Source organism: Lampetra fluviatilis, chromosome 24 (assembly GCF_964198595.1).
Source record: "Lampetra fluviatilis chromosome 24, kcLamFluv1.1, whole genome shotgun sequence".
In the NCBI taxonomy this organism is placed as follows: Eukaryota; Metazoa; Chordata; class Hyperoartia; order Petromyzontiformes; family Petromyzontidae; genus Lampetra; species Lampetra fluviatilis.
The window spans coordinates 11,183,881-11,205,857 of record NC_136298.1 but is presented as its reverse complement, the minus strand read 5'-3'; the positions used below and the strand labels follow the sequence as shown (position 1 = coordinate 11,205,857).

The 21,977-nt window shown below is 50.1% G+C and overlaps 1 protein-coding gene across 4 annotated transcripts; it reads left to right on the top strand.

Moving 5' to 3' along the window:
- The first annotated feature begins 377 nt into the window (after nucleotides 1-377).
- LOC144941154 (kinesin-like protein KIF2A) lies at nucleotides 378-21,963 on the top strand. 4 transcript variants are annotated; one of them, XM_078867702.1, is made up of 22 exons: nucleotides 378-543; nucleotides 3,734-3,828; nucleotides 6,057-6,185; nucleotides 6,759-6,819; nucleotides 7,786-7,926; nucleotides 9,395-9,495; nucleotides 9,689-9,784; nucleotides 9,890-9,944; nucleotides 10,742-10,904; nucleotides 11,553-11,643; nucleotides 11,794-11,857; nucleotides 12,305-12,396; nucleotides 13,060-13,202; nucleotides 13,644-13,848; nucleotides 14,401-14,511; nucleotides 15,054-15,121; nucleotides 15,614-15,709; nucleotides 16,545-16,686; nucleotides 17,313-17,393; nucleotides 18,645-18,746; nucleotides 19,161-19,296; nucleotides 19,906-21,963. In XM_078867702.1, the coding sequence occupies exons 1-22, from the start codon at nucleotides 489-491 to the stop codon at nucleotides 19,989-19,991; spliced, it is 2,313 nt and encodes a 770-aa protein (XP_078723828.1). In that variant the 5' UTR covers nucleotides 378-488; the 3' UTR covers nucleotides 19,992-21,963. The 4 variants fall into 4 exon arrangements, with proteins under 4 accessions (XP_078723828.1, XP_078723830.1, XP_078723829.1 ...); XM_078867704.1 differs by lacking the exon at nucleotides 15,614-15,709 and having other exon boundaries at nucleotides 19,906-21,962; XM_078867703.1 differs by lacking the exon at nucleotides 17,313-17,393 and having other exon boundaries at nucleotides 19,906-21,962.
- Nucleotides 21,964-21,977: the final 14 nt, after the last annotated feature.

The window sequence follows — 21,977 nt, the reverse complement described above, 5'->3', positions numbered from 1 at the left end:
TTCCGGTCACGCCCCCTCCCGACCACGCCTCCTCCCTACTCACGCCCACCGGCACGCGCCCGCATGCTGGGCACGTCCGCGCACTGCGCATGCGCGCGAACCCCATTCAAACCCTAACGGTCGCGGCGGCGTCTGTCGGCGCGCCGTTTGATTCCCACTACACACCGACAGCGCGCCTGGCCACCATTGGCTGCCGGTTCGGCACGTGACCTCTGGCTTGCAAGCCGATTGGATCAAGCGCGTCACATGCTCCGCGCTCGGGGCGGGGGCGTGCAGGGGAGGGTTGGGGGGCGTGGTGATGAGAGCGGCGATGCGCATGCGCTGTGGGAATTGTATCGCGGAGGGGCGGGGGGAAAGAGGGGGAGGGGCGGGGGGAGCGTGTGGGGGGGGGGAGAGGGGCGGGGTTGCGCGGTTCCCTGGCAGCGGCGCCGCGGCGCGGGAGCGAAGGTTTAAGCCCAGAGCCGACACCGTTTGCGACCACCGCCAACATGGACTTCGGACGCATTAACGTGGGAAGCTACGTGGAGATCCAGCGCAGCGACGGTGAGAGGAGCGCGAGGGGCAGGCGGCGCGAAGCGACGGCGGCGGGGAGACCCCGGGGGGCCGCGCCCCGCGGGGGGGGCTCTCGCCGCTACTCCGATTGTATTTGGTCGCGCGTACAAGTAGCACGGTCCCCCACGTGATGTCGGCATGGCCAATTGCGTCAGCGCTTGGTTGGATCACGTGATACGGAGCAGCCAACCGAAGGTCCGCGTTGCGCATGTGAAGTGTTGATTCTAGCAGCCTGCGCGGGCCTAGGTGTGATGTCTGAAGCGTCGGTGTTGCCTAGAAAGCCTGCCCGGGACGGGGCTGTGTCCCCCGGGAGGGAGAGGTGGGGTCGGGCCGGGTGATGCAGTGTCTTAAGCGGGGTCCGTGACCAGTGTTTGAACACTGCCACCTGAAGTGAGTTGCGTTTTGATTTAGACAAGACGCTACATGCTTGACCAGAGCTTTCTGCTGTGAGAGAGAGGATCAACAATACCGGCCGAGACGCCTTCCCGGCCAGCCCCTTCCCCTGTGATGCCTTAACTACAACACAAACGCGAGACATTAAATTCAACACATTTTCGCATAAACGTACTTTTTAAATGCCGCGTTGTTGTTTTCATGAATGATCATTGCTCGTCAGCATTGAATCCACCCCCCAACTGCTGCTGTAACGGGCTTCTTGCACCTATCGGCAGCGTACGAGGCCATGTTAACACGAGAACATTTGTACAACTGAACATTTTAGTGCGTCCCCCCACAGCGTAACCGACGGCTTAAGTCTTGACCGGCAACGCATTTACTGCAAAGCGAGCGTGGCAACTTTTATGTGAACGACACCGTGACGTGGTTCTGTCGATAAATCGATAGAAAACGGCGCGGCGACTCGCCAGTGAGCATTGCCTGTGGTTGCGGCGTAGTTTTAACACGTCAGGCTTTCGCGACCGATATCCATAATATAGGGTTTATGTTGGGGTTAGATTGTGTAAATATGAATGTATCGTTAAACCAGCCGACACAGCCAATTAGTAATGATTGTCACAGAACATGCCAATTCGTTACAGCACAACGGTGTGTTGGAGAGCAAATCCACAACATTTACAATCTTACATCTTGACTTAAAGCTTTCGTGACTGCAGGAATTCATATTCTTTTGGGTCTGTCGGTAAAGTCCCGTAGATAAGTTCAAATTAATACAAATAAACAAAAAACTACGACGTTTCGATCGCAACACAAGCGGTCGTCATCAGGACCGCTTTGTGTTGCGATCGAAACCTCGTAGTTTTTTGTTTGTTATTTTCTTTGAACCTATCTACGTGACTTTACCGAAAGACCCAAAGAAAATGTACAATCTTCCCCTGTGCTTCATAGTCTGAAACCAATACGACGCCTCGCTAATGATGCGATGCCCAATGCAAGGAATAATGCAATAAGCGTGTACAGTAATTGATGTTGACAAGCGAGATGGTGACCAATTTGCCTGAAGGCGGGTTCGTACTTGGCCGCGCCGTGCCGGTTTCTCCTTGCGCGTGTAAATCTTTAATGCGAATCGGTCCGTGATGTTGTCCCGTGGAGCCGAGAGGTGACAGGAGGGGGGAGGACGGACGGTCACTTGTTATTGGCGACTTCCCGGCCACGCAGTCGATCGCCTCTGCTAATTACCGTAACAAACACGAACCGGATCGAATCAGCTTTGTGCGCGCAACGTAAGCATGATGCTCGCTCGCCATGCAAGCTGCGGACCCACCACACGTGGGTTCGAAGCCAAGGGAGACCGGCATTCTGGTGGTAGGAACCTGATAGTTTGTTGTTGTTGTTGGGACCGTTGCATTCTTGAATCTGCGTGATTGTGTACGTCGATACATTGTAAAGCGTGCGGATGGTTTTGCACTTTTCACGATGCTTTGTGAGGATTTGTCAGCGTTTTCAAAGTTCTGCGAGTCAAACCATTGCAAGCGAAACTATAAGGGGTTGTGATGGCGTGTTTTTGTTTTGCAAAGCGTAAGCGTGATGACGAATGTCTTGTAAGACGTGGTGAGCTCAGCAGTTGGCCCACTCGCGCGCAACGCGTTGGTGTTATTGATCGCGTTCACCTTGTCAAAGCGGCTCGATGAAGTCAATCTCGAGCTGGCTGGCGACATTCCCGGTCGATTAAATATAGAAATGCTGCGCTACTAACCCCCCCCCCCCCCCAAATTAAGCGCGATCGTGAGCGGCAGCAGCTCGCTGGAGCGAGATCAAAAATCTCCTCTGCAGCTCCGTTCCACATTTAGCGCAGAAAACGTGTGCGTTGCATTCTGTTCTGTAATTGCAACCTTCAATTCCTCCACCACCGAATCTTCCATGGGATTGAAAGGGGAGTACGCGTCGCGGTGCGAGTGCAGCTTTGGCCAACAGTCTGTTAGGAGGCTATACGGGGAATCTTTGTCTTAGTTGCAACACTGACCGCCGCACCCAATTTATTGTGCAGTATTATCCTTTACCGCCGGCATGGTGTGTGTACTTGTGGTTGCCGTGGTATCACGCCATGTAATCCTTTGACCCTTCGGGCACGAGTACGTTTACAACTCCACCCACCACCAACAGCCCCTCACTCGAGACTTTTTTTATTTACTTTCAACGGCCAGGTCTGGGTGCAGTTTCAGCAGCCAAGTTTACCAGTTACGGTTCGAGGCAGGCTGTGTTGCTACCTGCCCACCACACTGGTATTCCTGCCGCTGAATACAAGCCCACTTTTGTTGGTTTGTCTCCGTAATGTAGGGAGACACTTGATACCAACCAGTGGTAGTCGAGGTAGCGTTGTCGGTGTATCATCAGATCCTTTTGTCGCTTGGTGATACATATTTAACGTGAAATATTGTGCGCTTGTGGGAGGAAAATGTAGTGTCAGCTTTCAGAAATACTGATGAATCATGCGCATGTCTGCCATTAGTTTTGTCTAAAATAAATTTCAGCATAAAAATTGAAACAACCACTTATCAAACGAAACATGCGTCAGTCATGTCATCCTAAATATGCCTGACAATATACAAGGGAATTAATAATGTAAGATTGGTACATTCCACGTTTACGACTCTTCCTTTGACGAGTTTGTGCCCTTCTCAACGTATGTGCCGTGAGAACGATTTGGGTTTTTGTGGGCCGACATAGTGTGGCTTGTAGCCATCACGCCATGCTCAAGTGTGTCCTTGTGTCCATATGCCCACAGGAAGAGTTCATCAGGCCATGGTGACAGCACTGAATGAGGACAGTGAAAGTGTGACCGTGGAGTGGTTTGAGAATGGGGAGACGAAGGGAAAAGAGGTGAGGTTTCCACCACTTGTGTTTAAGCAGTTTGAGTAAGCCTCGCATAATTCAAAGTTTGTGTTTTGCATCTTGTATGTTACTGGTTGGTCAGTATTGATCTATGGACAGTAGTGAATTATAAAGAAGGTCATGTGCTCACAAGTGTTACATATAAAAAAAAATCTTCAAGAAAGACTGCCAGTGTTCACCAGTGTCATTGTAAAATTAATTGTACGTAATCACCAAGTGGTGATATTCTCAAAAACAAAACTGGGCCCTTAATAAACACGTACAGCTGTGTTATGGCATAGTTTCCTGGATGATCTAAATTGAGGTCTGCCACGGAAATATAGTTGCACCACTTGACTCGAGTCCACTTGATGAAAATAGAATCGGCTCAGCTTGACAAGTCTAGGACCTAAGTTCACCATTGTGCTTTTTCTCTGTACAATGCCTTTTGCCATTTTAAAAGAGCCCACATTTCTGAAGGTGTATTTCATTTAATGTTTGCTTTGGTCGCAACTGTAGGCTGGATGAAGATTAATAAAATCCTTGTCCCTGAATGATGATTGCTGGAGGCACATGAGGCTTAAGTGTTGGTCGTCCTCGCTTTAGCCCAGGCCGCACACCTGCCGAAGAAAGGGATGAGGCTGTGGAGTCTCTGCTGCTGAGGTTGCTAATGCACTGATTGCACTGTCTCGAACAGCTGTCCTGGATTAGCCCAGCAGTGCAGACCGCCACCTCTCCCGAGGGATTTGTGGGAAATGCTCGGTGTCTCCTTCGCTAACCTTCATCATGCTTACATGATTAACTTTGGGGTCTTTTCCTGCAAATAATTGTAAACGAGGATTTTACTGTCGGCCCATGAGGGTGTTTACATGCACTTGGACATCACAAGTCAGTTTTAAGCCAGTACATATTTGAAAGGAATGAGTAATATTCGGGATATGTGAATCACCACAACCCACTGACCACCATTGTGAAGTATGGCCAACCAACTCCCTTGAATCAACAATATGGGGAGATCTTTATCCAGCAGTGATTGACACATGTCTGTAAAGTATTACATGTAAGAAGTGTCATGGCCAAATCGGATTTATATGCTGCTGGTGACATACTACTCCAAACTGGTGATAAAAAAACCTTGTCCGCGTTCCCAGTAAGCAGGGCTGTGGCGCCTGCACTGTGTGTCTGCGCTGCTCGTAGTTACAGAGGGAAAGGGCAGCAGCCATTCATTGAGAATGCGTTTGTGTAGAGAGTTAGGAACCCTGCCAAAAAGTCGTTGCTTTACAACTGGTTCCTACCCTGTTTGTACAGAATCGGGCACAGTGTTGAGGGCAACACACAAGCTTGCTGCCGCCTCTGCTTACTTGCCACATGCACAGCCTAGATGGAGCCACGATGCATACATTTTTAAATATTGTCTCCGTTCAGTTTTCCCCTCGCGGGGGAAATCCTCGTTTCATTTTGGTTTGTAATATACGTCGCTGTGTCGTATGTATAATGGATGGTGGAGATTACAGTTAAAAGCTTTTGGAACCCCCTGAAGGATTGTTAGGTTGAAGACTGTCCATTCAGCAGGTAGTTTAGACCTCTTCAGTCAGTGTAATGCATGTGTTTTAAATCATATCCTCTATTGATTTATTTACAACTGCTGATCGAAAGACACTTAGATGGCACGCTTACGTAGTCATAAATATAAAAATATCCCTTCCACACACTATTACCCCGAAGCAATATTATTTTACAGACATTCAGCTGTCTTTACAGCTGCATGGCGCACTGTTAAATCTTCTTATGCGTCGAGACTGCAAACTGCCAGACAAGTAAACCGATGCTCTGGAAACTGAACAAGTGCTTTGTGAGACGGTCAGCCGCCTGGCATTCATCTGGACTGATGGGCGAATGCGGCGGTTCTGTGTGCGCACTCACTGCTCGGTAGAGGTCATCCAAGAAAGGCGCATGGTTATATGATGTGAAAAAGTGGACTGCGAACGACGCAGTGTAGAAGTGAGTAGAGATTGCCTGCGCTTCAAGTGGCTACCAGAGCTTCCAATCCTGCAGACAATGGAGGGAGGTACTGAATGAATGATGTCCGACCGTGGTGGTTGCTTGGTGTGTATGCTGATTGTTGGGGAATTGCTCGGACTGCTGAGTCGATGTGCTGGTGCCGGCTCGTGCATGGATCGCCGTTCAACCTCGGTGCGGCAAGTGGAGATGGTGATGAGACCGCTGTCTTCCTGCAGATCGACCTGGAGAGTATTTTCTCTCTGAACCCCGAGCTGACGTCGGTGAGCTCAGACGCCGGTTCCGAGCCGGACCCCGAGATGCCGCCACCCGCCACGCCTTCTGTGAAGGCTGGGAGACCCGGGAAGGTGAGGGCTCATCCGTACCTACTGTAAGAGTAGATTGTTTCTTCTAGATGGGAGCCTTTCATAAGTGATCTGCTTTCACCGATCAACAAATTCACAACCTTCAACATTAACTCTGCTATAGAACAAACAAAACGGTAGGTTTACATTTCAGGCAGCGGTATTTACAACAAAGTGGTAATTTATGTTCGGCATACCAACATGTGTTTGAGCCTAAAGTACTGCACGGGCATGTTCTGTGTTTGTGTGTGTCATTGTTTATGCATGTGTAGCTGCTGCATCTGATATCTGCATTGTTGATTTCTTCACAGTTGATTTAAGGTGGTATTTTAAAGCAAAGCATGCAGGCTCATTATTATAGTACTGTATGTGTTTACGGATATAGTCGTGCCGGCCTTCATAGGTGCTCGCGAACAGCAAAATCTGTAAAGGCTACCTGGGAGGTCTTTATCTTTGTAGGAATATAGTATTGGAATCAGTGTATGCATGCTAATTTGTAGTAAGAAGGTATTCCTTGATGTTTTGATCCGTGTGCAGAGATGTTTGTTGCTTAAGCCAATGTGGTTTTTTTTCCAGACCCGGCGTACCATGATCCCCCTTCGGAATGAAGTCCCTGTTAAGGAGAGTAGAATCTCAGGTTTGTCACTCGCCCACTCTCTCACCGCTGTGGATGGCTTTGGGTCAGGCAGTCAGGTGGCCCCTACTCTAGCCGTGTAACAATTCATCCTCTCCGAAATTTGACGAATTGTCATCATTGAGGATATTCCGTCAAGAATATTTTTTTTAATCTCGTTTTTACTGTCTGATTTGTATTGACTGGAATTAATAACTCCTCCCCACCAACCTCTTTGTGATTGGAAGAATTGTCACGATTCATGGTCACAATACTAATTAAGAATTGATTCTCTTTCGGGGTAGTGAAGTCACATCAACTAATCACATACAATGTGTACGCATAATTATTCATCAAATCTTATACACATTTGATGCATCTGTCAGGAGGAGAAGAGTAGGTTGTAATCGCTGAAGCGTTACATGCCTACCCTGTCCACTGACAGTGTGGGAAATGTTCTACAATTCCGTATTCATCATCGGTGTCTGAAAACGAGGTCATAGCCACCGTTTGTGTTTCGTTGCATTTGTGTGTACACTGAAAGCTGTTACCCAGCTGCCAACATTCATTAATCTCTTGTTCGGGTGGGATTCAATATCTGCCAAAGAAGCATTAATAGTACTTTGTATACAAGCCCTCCATTTTAATATGTGCATTGTGTCAACTATCTTTTCATAATAGAGCAGCTGCACGTTGGCTGTATGTACGGTTATGTGCCACGTTTTAATGCCTATTGCTAAACCATTATAACCACGCATTATCAAGGGTAATTTCTCAAATAATAATGTAATTTACAGTGAAAGATGATGCTGTATAATTGATCACGGTTCTGTAGAGTAGGAATTTGGCACAATTAATGCTGCTTCAATGCTGTTTAACCATGCTAGCTGACCATTGGGTTGACATGATGGCCTCCTGCTTGTGGGTGGGTGCCGGTGGTGGTGCCGATTGTGGGGCTGCCGGTGGTGGCGTCGTGTTGCACTGCTGCAGCACTACCGGTGCGCAGGCGGCCCAGCACAGTGATGGAGCAGGGGGTGGTGTCAGCGCCACAGAATGGCAACCACGGGGAAGGATCTCCCGCCGGCGCCGGCCAGCTCGGCAAGAAGGAGTTACCGGGACAGCAGCAGCAACGTGAGTGTGGGAAGGCACAGTCGAACATGTAAAACCGAAACCTGGGTGTAGCGTGTCTTGAATAAGTAAAAAGCTATAGTTTTTTTTTCCTGGTAATGTGTGGTAATTAAATCACTTGATGAATATGTTGATTAGTAGCTAGAAGTCACTTGGGTCCAAAAAATCTTTATTCCAAGGTCAGGTCTGGTCAAAATGGATTAACTGCAAATTGTGCAATACTGTCATCGTATTGACACAGCCGTGAAATATTGTAAAGTGAAGGGGCGCAAGCAGGCCGGTTTGACGGCCTGGAAGGGCTTGGAAGCCCCCTGCCGCCTGCGAGCGTCTTAGACGTGGCTTCTCGTGTTTCTGCCCCGGGGAGAGGCGTTTGTTTGGCGAAGCCTTAAAGGGCAGAGGCAAACGTCGTCGTGATGGTAGCCGAGTGACGTGACTGCTAACAGTGCTCTTGTGACCTTCACCCCTGTGCCATCTGTCTTGTGAGAATAATTCTCAATTATCCCGGCCACAATGGAGACACAATGAAGGCACAGCGGCTGCGCTGTATGCCCTGGTGACTGTCGTGGTTTAACGTGGGGTTTATGCTTCAGTGTTCTTTGTTGCAAATATCAGAAAAGCCCATTTTCTAAGCGCAGACAATGGTTGCTTTGTTCGAGTTAAAATCGGCCTGAATATTTACATTCAACATTGAAGCCTGCACTAGACGTAGGTCGTCGCAGCAGATGTTGGCGCTCCACGTTGAAGCTGGAAAAAAACCATTGGTGTATTGAGATGGTGATGTCATACGCAACAGTCGCCTACCGCTGACATCGTTCAGCAATCGTACAATAAAGCTGCTTGTCTTGAAGACGGCCGATTATTGAGACCTTGCCACTGACCCCACCTCGGTTAACCAAGTACAACTAACTGCTCTAACATTGTTTTGACTGTCACAGACTTGCGTTGATGTTCGGGCATTATTTTACAATAGTGATGACAACTCCCATATAGTAATCTCTGGGGGGTTAATAACATTGAAATTTCACTGTTGTAAATTTTTGTATCAATTATTCCTTTAATAATGTTTTATATTCCTTGGCTTTGCCCCAGCCGTGACAGGTGACACGACTAAATGGAATCTTTAACTCTGAAGCTAATGTTGGCTTCAGAAATAGTTTTCCGTCGTAATGCTGCTTGTGTATAAGTTACTGGTGGGACGCTCGTTGGTATTCAGTTGTTCGGGTCATGCCTATTTGTTGAATGATTTTTAAATAGAACTCGCATAATTACACCGTGATTTTGTAATTGTCAGCACAGATAAGTAGCAGAGCAGATAAGCCAAAGTATCAGAGATCATGTGTTTTTGCAAAAAAAAATTGCTTTTAAAATATATATCTTAAACTATCAAATGACTCCCCAATATGTGGATGGAATTGAGGCAGATGTCACAGGCCACTTACATGACCCTTTGGCAATTCTCGCGTCGTGACAGCTCGCAGAAAGTCCAACTGCGTAAAGGAGGTGGAGAAGATGAGGCGGAATCGCGAGGAGCGACGGGCGCAGCACCAGGAGATCCGGGAGAAACGGGCACAGGTGGGGCTGGCTGCCCTGGCGGCCTCTGGCGACTCGTGACACACGGAGCACGGCCCCGTGGCAGGGGTGGGACACCTGTAGCGGGGAGTGAGCAGGAGGGGAGCGTGGCATTGAAGTTGCTCCGGCAAGAAATGCTCGCCGCGGCGGCGCTCGCTGACGCTGGTCCTGTGTTGCTGCGCGTCTTGTGTCGCAGGACTACGACGTGAGCTACCCCAACTGGGAGTTCTTGGTGATGATTAAGGAATTCCGATCGAGCCTCGACTACCAGCCGCTGTGTCTCAGCGACTCTGTAAGTGCGGATGCGCGCGTGTGTTCATCCGACTGCGTGGTGACGGTGCACGGTATGTGACGTGGCTTGAGCTCGACAGTTGAAGTCGTCGCATTTTTCTTGCAGATAGAGGAAAGCCGGATATGCGTCTGTGTCAGAAAGAGACCACTGAACAAGAAAGGTAAAGTGGACGTAAGATCACATCCCACTTATGTATAGTTTAAAGTTTTCGTCAGAGTTCATTAAAAATGTTAAGTGTGTGCTGTTGTCCTGTGACGTGCACAGTTGGTTGAGCATATTCCACTCCAAACAGAGATCATAAAACGTAGCATTGGAACGACGTGAGCTTAAAACTAGGCATGTAACAATTCGGTGATTAAAATAAGTTTTGTGCCCACAATACATTTAATTGTGTGTGTACGTGTAAGGATCGATTGTTTACGAATTACCCAAAGCATATGCTGATAAACCTTCATGGCAGTGGCGCAAACAAGACGGCGTAAATACGCGACAGACAATACAACCGAGAGGGTACCAAGATAAAAACCACTGAATTCTTGAGAGAGAATTGTGACCCTCAATTTGTAACGTCTCATTGAATCACCCTGGGATGGGGGGTGTGCAGTGGGGGTTGGGTGAACGATTACACACCATTACACCATGTGTAATGGGCTGAAGCCATACAACACATCGTCTGTGTTCGTTGCTCCTCAAAGTAATCGGATTACTAGGTGGTGACATGTTTGTGGTCACGTGGGCAGTGTGTCACCGACGCTTGATGAGTGTGGAGCAGAATATGACCCGGTGCAGGGTTAAAGGTGTACTTATTTTCAAAAAGAAGGTTCGATCTGCAAACAGGATTAATCTTCGCACGGATAATCGTGAGAGTTTACTGTGAAGAGCGGTGGTAAAACAACTACCAACAACAACGATGGCCGAGTTTTCACTCGAACCTCACCCCATCATGCTGTGCAACAGAGCTGGGCCGGAAGGAGATCGACGTCATCACCGTCCCTAGCAAGGACATCGTGATGGTGCACGAGCCCAAGCTCAAGGTGGACCTCACCAAGTACCTGGAGAACCAGACGTTCCGCTTTGACTACGCTTTCGACGAGACCACCACCAACGAGATGGTCTACAGGTGGGTGGGCTTGGGGCAAACGGGAGGACCGGCCGGGGCAAACTTGCAGCAGATGTCTGCTGCTGTAGAGGCCAAGGTCAAGAGGTCTTTGTGTCTGATGTCGTTGATGCCCACCACACCGCGCCATTTATTCCATCTGCGAGAGGTCTCACGGCTGTCAAACAGTCAACACCCACCACTCTTGACAGTATCCCACCACCATCTGGCTTTGTCTTTCCCGTGGTTGCCAACCTCTGGACGCTACTGTCATGCCTTTCTCAGTGACCCACGCTCCTCCACCCTGCGCACGTGGTTCCACCCACCGTAACCTGTGATCGCGACTGCGTCTGCAATACTTTCTGACTACATGATGAGTCTTCATTTTCAAGTTGCTTTTACCCTGTCCTGACATGAACATCCTCCATTTCTGTTGGAGTCGATGGATATTTGTGGAGGTTTGGAATTGTATCGATGTTCCGTGAGGCTGCTTATCCTACAGCTAAAACTGACACAATGTGTAAGTTGTAATAATGTGTGACTGCATTTGTGCATTCAAGCAAGGCTAGTATATGTAAAAAAAGAACTGGTCACACAAACCTGTGCTGTGAGAATTGCCCCGAATTATACAAACGCTGCTCGTCTTGATGCCATTGCTGCTCTGTGGTACAGATTCACGGCCCGTCCTCTGGTGGAGACGATCTTTGAGAAGGGGATGGCCACGTGCTTTGCGTACGGACAGACAGGAAGTGGGAAAACCCATGTGAGTGCTGCTTTTTGTTGCCTGTTGCACGCCCTGATGCCCACTTGCACCATGATCACAATTGGCTACGTACGGGGCAGAAGAAATTCAACATGCATACATTCATCCTTGCACGAGTGTTAACCATCACCGCTTCACCTTCCCACACAGACCATGGGCGGTGTGTTCTCTGGGAAGACTCAGGACTGCGCTAAAGGCATTTATGCCCTAGCAGGTGAGACGTAACCAAGTGATGACTTTCGATATTTTAATACTGGAGTGGAGTAGCGGCATAGTGGTTAGCGCACCGCGCAATGAATCTTCCCGCCTGAGTTCGATTCCCGGCCACGGCTAACATCGGTTGCGAGTAATTCCCGAACGGATGCTGATCTCTCCATCACCAATCCACACTGACCAACGTGGTAAAGTGTGGTCAACAAAACTCCCGTGATGGACACGACTTGGGGGGGAGGCTATTCATCCACGATTGGATTTATTAATGAGTGTAAATTATTTTGAATCGCATGCTATTGTATGCATGCGAGTGTTGTAGCTGTGTGTATGCGATAAGGATGCATTCATATGTACCTTCCAGTATGCCCTTGTTTGGCTATTGTTCAGGCATCACACATGGTTGGCAATCGCCAAGGAACATTACTTATTGCTTTTTGTTTTTTGACAGCACGGGATGTGTTCCAGTTTTTAAAGCAGCCTCGCTACCGGCAGTTAAACCTCCAAGTGAACGCCACCTTCTTTGAGATCTACAGCGGAAAGGTGAGATTTAAATGAGAAACTCTTACCCACAAATTGCTTTTTTCAGTCTACCACAAATACCCATATTGATGGGCACAATGGATGTTTTGTTTCCTTTCAGACGCTGACATAGAAAAATGTGTCGTGGGCGGTGGTTGTATCCATTGATTTTCTAGTTTCGTGTGCATAAACTTGCAAATTTGTCTTCGTCGTCCATCGTAGATGGTTCAGCTGCTTAGCAAGCAGCAGTGAGCATTGTGAGGGCTGTGCATGTGTGGTTGTCCGTGTGTGTGTGATTGATATCAAGTCAAATTCGATTTGTGATGGCGTCATGTCACAAGACGAATACGTTTACATTCGAAACTCTCACAGCTTGCAGTCAAACAATGAACCCTGCAAGATGATGTGACAGAATTAGTACTGAAGTTACTTCCATACCAGAGGCACTGTTTTTACATGACTTGCAAAGAGTGTTCGTCACATGTCAAACCACATTTTGTGTTGATTCTCAGAGCTGGAATTGGCCAAATTTCTTTTAAAAAAACTAATTTAAGAATGATCTGTTATTTTTGTGCGGCGTCGAGCTAGCAGCTTGGGGAACCACCTCGGACACGCGACATAAATTTGCCCGGTCTCGTGATGGGTGAGAGTCTGAACCACGCTCCGTGGTTTTCTCTCTGGCAGGTGTTTGACCTGCTCAACAGGAAGGCGAAGCTGCGCGTGCTGGAGGACGGGCGACAGCAGGTCCAAGTGGTGGGGCTGCAGGAGAAGGAGGTGTCCAATGTGGAGGAGGTGCTGCGGCTCATCGAGATGGGCAACAACTGCAGGTGCTGCGTCGTCCCCAACGAGTTAACGCCACAAAGCCGAGTTCCTCTCACCTCCTTGTGTGCTGCGATCCTTCCCACTCCGACAGAATCTAAGAGGAGATTGCGTGTCTTTTTAGTTGTTAACGTGAGCGACTGGTCCCGCTGGGCTATTTCTTTCGGGATCATCTTCAAATTGCCGTTCTTCTATGGGCAATTCCCATGGTAAATTCTCCACCGCTCACTTTAATGAGGTTAAAACAGGTTTGGCGTCGTGCCGTGTAGTGGCTATTCCTGCCATCACCACTAGATGGAAGGCTTCAACCATACGTAGCATAAGACAACGCATCAATTCGTTGATTTAAATCAAGGTTGCGCGTAATGATCGGGTAAAGTTATTGTCGTGCCATGCAATGAGTGTCGGTTACAAGCCCCATTATATTCCGTTGCCGTGTTCCCTTGTAGAACGTCTGGGCAGACGTCGGCGAACGCGCAGTCGTCGCGCTCGCACGCCGTCTTCCAGCTCATCCTGCGGCGCGCGGGACGCATGCACGGCAAGTTTTCGCTCATCGACCTGGCCGGCAACGAGCGCGGCGCCGACACGGCCAGCGCCGATCGGCAGACGCGCTTGGAGGGCGCCGAGATCAACAAGAGCCTGCTGGCGCTCAAGGTGACGACCGCGTGCCCATGCGCTCGCTCTGCTGGACATCTGTGAAAGAGCTTTATAGCTCATCGTATTTCTCCAGTATAATTAAACATTCTGATTCGATGCTCCTGCCCCATTGGCAGCATTGGCCCCAGACCCAGTTCAGTTGCCGCCATGCTTGTTGTTAATACGACAAGCCGTCTGTCATGCAGCGCGAGGTCAAATCCAACTGTGCTGAACGTTAAGTGGCTGTAGGTTTATTAGATTGTTGGTGTATATAGGGGTCCTGCCGCACGTCCCGCTCTCAGTGAGAGCGCATTTTCACGCATGTGTGTGCGTGTATGTGCGCACGTGGTTCGTTTTAAATGATGCATACGTGGTGCGGTGGTTTAAACGTGATGAATGAGGAGACGAAAGCGGCTAGACGTAGCGCAGGCCCACGCCGCTCTCCTCGTGCCGTATCCTGGCCTTCAGCGGCGTTTGCGAGCAGCATTCGGCCCAACATTGGGTGTAGGCTGCACGGGGGATCTCCGTCTTTGCGTGCGTGTGGTGGGCGTGCGTGTGGTGGGCGTGCAGGAGTGCATACGTGCCCTCGGCCAGAACAAGCCGCACACGCCGTTTCGCGCCAGCAAGCTGACGCAGGTGCTGCGGGACTCCTTCATCGGCGAGAACTCCCGCACGTGCATGGTGAGACAACGGCACTCGGTGCATGGGCCGGGCCGGCTCGAAGCGCAGCTGTCGCACAAACTACCGTTAGGTTCTTGAAATATATTGTCTTCCATTAGTGGCAAGGTTGAGTAACACACCGTAAAATCTGTAAAGTAATTCCCCATCCGGATTGCGAGTTTGTGTGGTTTTTTTAATAGGTCATGACCTGACCTTGTAGAGCAGGCAAAAACCTATAATGGAGAAAACTAACAGCTCTCGGTGTGCACCGTCTAACTGCCTTTTGCGAGTTGCACAGCAATCAATAGGGGTCGAATATTAGAGAGTGTGCACAACTCACTGTTGCACACACTCCCTGACATTGTGTGAGTGGCGGTTGCATGCCATTCATCACCCACCCAGTGCGACGAACGGGCAACAACTACGAGAATGTTTGGTATTCACGGTGGCTCGATTGCGCTGAATGTGCCACCGAAGCTGGCGCTGTTCAAGCGAAGTTGCCATTTAACTGACCTGGAGGCATCTCCGTGTACATGTGGCTGGCTTTTGTTCACTGTGACCAGATCGCCATGATTTCCCCAGGGATGAGCTCCTGCGAGCACACTCTCAACACGCTCCGATACGCTGACAGGTAAAGCTTACACCTATTATTGTCCCCTGTTCTCAAAGTTTTGAACGTCTTTCAGCATTACTGAAATGCCCATAAGGATACGTCTGAATAATGATGTAAGTTATTTAAAACAGCTTGTTACTGTGTACAAAAAAACTGTTTTTAAATGATTATGAATAACCGTATTGTAAAGTAGTGGCTCATAATAATGATGTTAAGATGCATTATTGCTGTCAAGTAATGTTTTGCTTGAGAGCATTGTTATTGGCATAACCCTGCTCTAACCCTGAGACCCAACGCCTGACGTCGCTGTGACAGTGTCGTGAGCCCGAGCTTGCTGCAATCGTCTATTGGTCTGTCTCGTTAAGCAACGCCGAGCGTCCTGCTACCGGAAATGTCATAACGCGATCCGCGGCTGTTGCATCTCCCGTTGTCATGAGCTGTCGTTTCTCTCGCCTCTCCTCACCGCTTGCGCGCACGCCGCCCGCCCTGTGCCCTGCGCCCTGGGCTCAGGGTGAAGGAGTTTGGAATTAACCCCATGGACATCCCTTTCCTGTCAGCCGGAAGCACCCAGTCCGACCTCTCTCCCTCTGCGCTGTCCGACTCTGAGTATGCTCTGTGCGGGGGTGGGGGGCGTGCATCGTAGGCATCTCCCCTAGGGGGGGACGACCATGATTCGTGCATCGTTCGGGGCTCATTCATCGCATCGGTTTGCGAGCGCACGCTGAGCGCTGTGGCCTTCCGCGCTGCCTGCGACACGAAGGCTTAACGCTGCTGACGTGGCTTGACGTTTATGGCTGGAGAACAGGCCCGCTATGTGTCATGAGATGGGGCATGGTGGGACCCCGGAGAGATACCCATTGATACTCTTAGTTCTTTCGGTAAAGTCACTTAGGTAAAAAATGAAAAAAAAAATTTTTTTATTTTTTAACTACATGACTTTACCGAAAGAACTAAGAGTATGAATCCTTGCAGTCACGAAAGCTTCAAATCTAGATACCCATTGACCTACCCACATGCCAGGACCAACCCCTGGCTGTACCTCTTTCCCTCCTGCTCGTACTTAACGGTGTTATTAAACACTTCAGGGAGGGAATTTTTTTCGAGACTAATAATTAGGTACAGTTCTACTTGAGGTCACTGAGAGTGACTTAGGGTCTGGACTGTGTCGTGTTCATATTACCCCAAGCTGAAACTATAGCATGCAACTTATGTGTGTGTGAGTGAACCATTTCACAAAAGACATCGCACTGTGTTTTACTTGATTGCTTCATGTGCGCGTGCTGACCCTGCGAATGATTCCCGCATGCTACCTGCGCGCAACGAGCAGCAAACCCGGTCAATGTGCGCGCCATCTACGAGTCGCTCGCCCGCCGATGATGAGTTCCGTTGGTCCACGCGCGCACTCATCATTCGTGCACGTCTGTACGCGCGTGCGGCACAGGGTGAAGGAACTGGGGGTGGACCCTTCGGTGCCGGGCGTGGGCGGTGCCCACAGCCCCGGCGACGCTCCCAGCGTGTCGGCGCCCAGGAGCGTGGGCGCGTCGCCCGGTCGCGACGACCTCAAGATCCTGTGCGAGCAGAACGTAAGCCCTCGCCTGGTGCCCGGCCTCGCGCGCTCACAGCCCGCACGGCCAATACGGCCTCTTGTCGTGTCGGCGCGAGTGGCGCACGCCTCCACCACACTTTTGCACGTGTCGTTATTTGTTGTTATCTGTGCATGTCACGCGCTTGCGCTTTTGCACCGCACTTAATTTTTTGAGGTCTTGCGTGCATATTCGCGGAGACTTCTCTTTGATTGCTCCGGTGTAGTTTAACTGTGGGTGGAGTTGTGTTGACGCGGTGCGCTTAGAGCGGTCAAGAACCTGGGTTCTGCCGAATAAATTTCTGAATGCATAATTGTAACCTAGCGACTAATCCCGAAGCACATTAACAAGCATCATGCAGTTAGCCTGATTATACAGCACTTTGTTACATCAACTTTTTAAGGTTCTTCACTTTAATTAAGTAGCAAACCAAATGCCTTGGGTCAGCCGTGGGGCTTATTTCTCTCTCTGTCCTCTACACGCGCAAGACAAAAGCTGTACGTTTGAGAAAAAATTGGCCACAGTGCACAGGATGCTTTGTGCTGGCTTTTTGACGGCACTCGTTTGACCGCGTGCGGATGGTGACGGCCTCTGTTGGTCTTGTTGCGTGTTGTTTTATTTTGAAGATGGGATCACTCGACCTGCTAGATGACAGTGTCGAGCTCATCAAGCTGTGCGATGGCTATTTTACTTTGAAAGGACTGCAGGTTAGGCCCCAGGCTCTTCCCTTGCTTTTTTCAGCGCTTGCAATGGGACCGTTTGTTTGGGCGCCATTTGTTTGGGCACCATTGAGTGAAAAACAAAAACACAAAATGTTTTGAAAAAAACAACAAGTTTAAAAACATTTCAGAGTCTTCACGTAATGCCCTCCTGAACTCTCGTCCTTTTGCACATTTCTAAAGGTGCACGTTTTATTTATGTATTTAGTTTGCATTGTGTTCCATGCCCATTCTCTTCTCAGCCGACTCGGGCCCAAACAAACGAATCCACAGCTTAGACGACACTGTCAAGCGAAAAGGATTTTAAATGCCTCCCTTGAGCTCGTGACCTGGCGATGTGGGCGCTGCTTATTCGCATGCTCGCTCTGAAAAACATCTCACCATTTACATTTCACGCAAGGCACCAAGAGAACTTGCAATATTGGAGCCACCGTATATGGCAATTTGTTTTACATTTTCAAAAGGGTGTTAATCGACTTGTTCTCGTTGCAAACGGTGGCAGCGAGTACAGTGGGAATCCTTTTCGTTTGACAGTGGGCAGGCTTGAGGTGAAGTTGATGGTAGTGCTGTACTGGTAACACAATCACGATCCGCACGGCTAGCAGCAACGCCATTTGCTCTGTAAAAGATTTCGACCAGTCGAGTTTCCCCCCCCCCGCGCAACTCATTTCTTTAAAACCGCTTTTTGTGTTTAATTTGTTGTCCTCCCCCCCCCGCACCTCCGATTAGCACGGTTGGCGGAATAAGATCAACATACATGCATACAATCATTAACACATTCCTCGAATAAGATCCACAGGCTTTATTCGACAGATTAGTTCCTCACAAAACCACCCTGATGGCTTGCCAACATGCGCTTGTGTGTGTTTGCGTGCGTGTGTGTGCGTGCGTGTACGCGGTAGTGTAGCAGTTAGCGCGCTGCCCTACGAACCCGGCGGCCCGAGTTCGATTCTCGCTCATGACCAACAACGGTGACGATTATCTGAACCGATCCTGGGTCTTGCCTAGGTCGACTGAGCCTCAAATGAGTACCTGGTGCAGTGTGTTAACATTGCCACTAGGGAGACAAAGGCGGCCGAGCCTGGTGCTGGCCACCCACCCCCTCGTATGCCGTGCCGGTCTTCACAGGTGCTCGCTAACAGCACTTGCCCCAACAGTCTGTGAAGGCTACACGGGCGATCCTTTGTCTTTTGTACGCGTGTGTGCCTCCTGCGGCTTGCACTTGCGCACGCGTGTCAGGAGGAGGAGGTGTCCCCCCAGCTCTTCACGTTCCACGAGGCGGTGTCGCACCTGGTGGAGATGGAGGAGGAGCTTGTGGAGGATCACAAGGCTGCCTTCGAGGTTCGTTGCCGCGTAGACGGTCGCGGCAGAGAGTGAGCGGTGCGGCGCGCACACGCCCACCTTGCTTGCGGGGGTCTGCTCTGCTCCGAGCCAATGGGAATGGGGTCACGCGCGACCACACTCCGGCGCACCCACGCGCGCTCGCTTAATCCGCCACGTGTGGAACCGCCCACGTAGAAATCCGAGATGTGCGTTAATGTTGAATGTCAGTAAACTGCGCAAGCAAAACCTTGCAAACAATAAAAAAATAAAATGGTCAAAACGAAACTGCAAAGAATCGATTGTTGACTTGAATTGCGACCCTTAAGTGAGTGAGAGGAGGCAGGAGAGGGTTTTGGAGTGAATGATGACATGCCGAAGGCACGCACGCACACACACTCGCGTGCCAACGCTACATGCGTCCGCCCCCGGCAGGAATCGATCCAGTGGCTGGAGGAGGAGAAGACGTTGCTGGAGATGACAGAGGAGGTGGACTACGACGTCGACGCGTACGCCTCCCAGCTGGAGCTCATCCTCACTCAGAAGCTCGAACTCTTCTCCACCATGCAGGGTGAGTTTCCCTGCCGCCGCCGCCGCCACCACCACCACTAACTCTGTCTGCTCTGTACTCGATACCACCTGGGGTTTTTGTCCCGGGCTGCCCGGCACGATGTTGAACGTTCGTAAGTGAGAAGACAAATGGCCTAAACTTATAGGTCAGGTGTTGCATCGTGGCCTTGAAACCTGATGACCTACGTTCGATTCGCCACCATGGCTCACATCAGTGGTGACTGATAAATGAATCGGTCCTGGGCTCCCCCCGCCCCCGCCCCCACCCTCCACCAGCCTCCACTGACCAACGTGGTGAGGTATGGTCAAACAACCTGCATGACCAAAAGGCGTGGAGAGGCGTTCACCAGTGGATTGAAAAAGGACTGAAAACTATTCATTATTTCCAACTAAAGTTTTATTGAGACGTGAAATAGATGTTCTGGGTCAACGCACTAAAGGCACTGACGAGGGATTTTAGCCGAGACGTCTCTGCTTGATCTCATAAGGTCTGCGCAGAGGCGTCACTATGCCGGACACACCCTTGCTGCTTTGAGGAGTGGTGGCGGGATGAGAGGACGTTTAGGGGGACGTGGGTGACACGTGGCGGGGCTGCCATGTTCCCCTACAGAGAAGGTGAAAGCCTTCCGGGCCGCGCTGCAGGACGAGGAGCAGGCGAGCCGGCAGATCGGAGGCCAGCGGCGGCCCCAGGCGTGATCTGCCCCACCCCGAGCCACCCGTTGGCGCCGCCCCCGGAAGGCCTCCAGGGTCAGATGGACTCTTTGTCCTCTCGTCGGCAGCATCAGCATTTTATTTTTGGAATAACTGCAAGTTGAGCGACGAGAAACACTTCATCGATCGGCATCTTCGTTGTTCAAATTTTTTATTTATCAAGGTCGATGAAAACATTACCCGACGTCGACCAACTGGATTTACTTGTCTGCGTGTTGCTGCGTGATTTTAGTGCCACGTGTTGTTTTTTTTTGACAAATGAACATGAACAGGTTGTCCCGGTTCGAAATGCGTCAAGAAAAACTTGCACTTATTGCAAAAATGAGCGAGGCGTTGCCATCGCAAGCAGGGCGGCCCTACTTAACCACCACGCCCGTAGTTTGCCGTAAACAATTTCTCGCGAGAACCTACGGTTAATGCGGCGCAAACAGTCGTGCCGAATGGTGGCGTGTGCGGTGCGTGTCGTTTTTACCGAGCCTGACGTCGTTCACCCTCTCCCACCCACCCCGCCGGCTTTGCGTTGTGCAGACATCGACGCAGCCGTTCGTGTGCGAGCTCCCTTCCCCCCCCCCCCCCCCCCCCGTGTGCTGTGGCCATCATCGCCCGTCTCGTTCTGGGCTGCGCGTCGTTTACTACATTACTACACGCGCCCCTCTCCACCTTGCGTAGCTTCTGGCCCCGTTCACTCGATGGGCGCGCGCGCCCCCTTTGAGGATCCTCGTGTACCTTACGACCGTAGTCGCTCCAGCTTCTGGTTTGTGTCGGCACTGGTGGTGATTTAAATTTTAATAATGAGCCCACCACCAACCCGGGAGGGCGAGCCCATGGCCAGGTAGCGATCTTACAGGGTACTGCGCACGCTCGCTCGCTCGCTCGGCCCAGACCTTTAGCACGTGATCGAGTCGCTGTCCATCTCGGTAAGGTGGAGTTTTGTGTGTGCACCGAGTTGATGCCCTTGTAAAAAAAAAAAACGCGTGATTTAAATGGTCTGTATTATTGTCGTTAAATCAAACTTGAAGATGATCTGAAGTCCGTCACGTTCCCAATGTCGCATAAACATTTCTGTCGTTTTTGGAGTTGCATATGGGGCCTCGTAATTTAACCATTTCAGTGTTTTAATTGTAATGCAATAACATTGTGACGGTAGTTTTATTTAAATAAGATAATACAAATTAACCTAAATGTACTTGACTACAGATCCTAACCAAATACTGTGACGTCTGCATGTGGCCGCCACTTTTATTGAGCAAATTGAAGGAAAAGTACATTAACGAGCCTACAGTCCGTTGAGTAACACTTACACTCTTGTTATGAGGTTAAAAAGCATAGACTTGTTGTCAGGAATCCCTTCCACGTGGTTGGTCATAGCTTTTATAATTGTAAATAAATTTAGTTTTTGGATCCTAGCAAAAGTTTTGCTTGTTAGTCCCACCCCACCTGGAGACATTGAATTGGGGTCTGTTCCCTTTTGGAACTACTGCAAGGTGGGTTCGTCCAGGGCCATAGCCACTTATGACGCGCTATTTAATTTCTTACTCCAGATCATTTACGTGCCCTCGAAACGCATTCCTTTTTATTCGTGATGTTTACTTCTGCGATTCGATTATTATACTATTAACGTAAAGTTGCGTCGTCGTTTGCCTTTTCCGTTCATTGCCTTTTGTGACAACAGCGCTGGCACCTTCCCCCCCCCCTCCCGTTGCTCTCCCAGTCGAGGGGGTTTAGTTTGTGCGCTGTCGAGAGGCGCAGAGAGGAGGGGGAAGGGGGGGGGGGCCCTTGCATGCGTCTCCCCCCCCCCCCCCCCCCCCAGCACTCCTCGGGATTGCCTCGGGAAAGGAAGGAGTCCCCCGGCTTCCGTTTGCTGTCGTGCCCCCCCGCCCCCAACCCTCCGTCGTCCTTGTGTGCGAATTCGGTGCCGTACGTTCCGGAGGAGATTCACTTACGCCCCCCGCCCCCCGCCCCCCCCCCCCC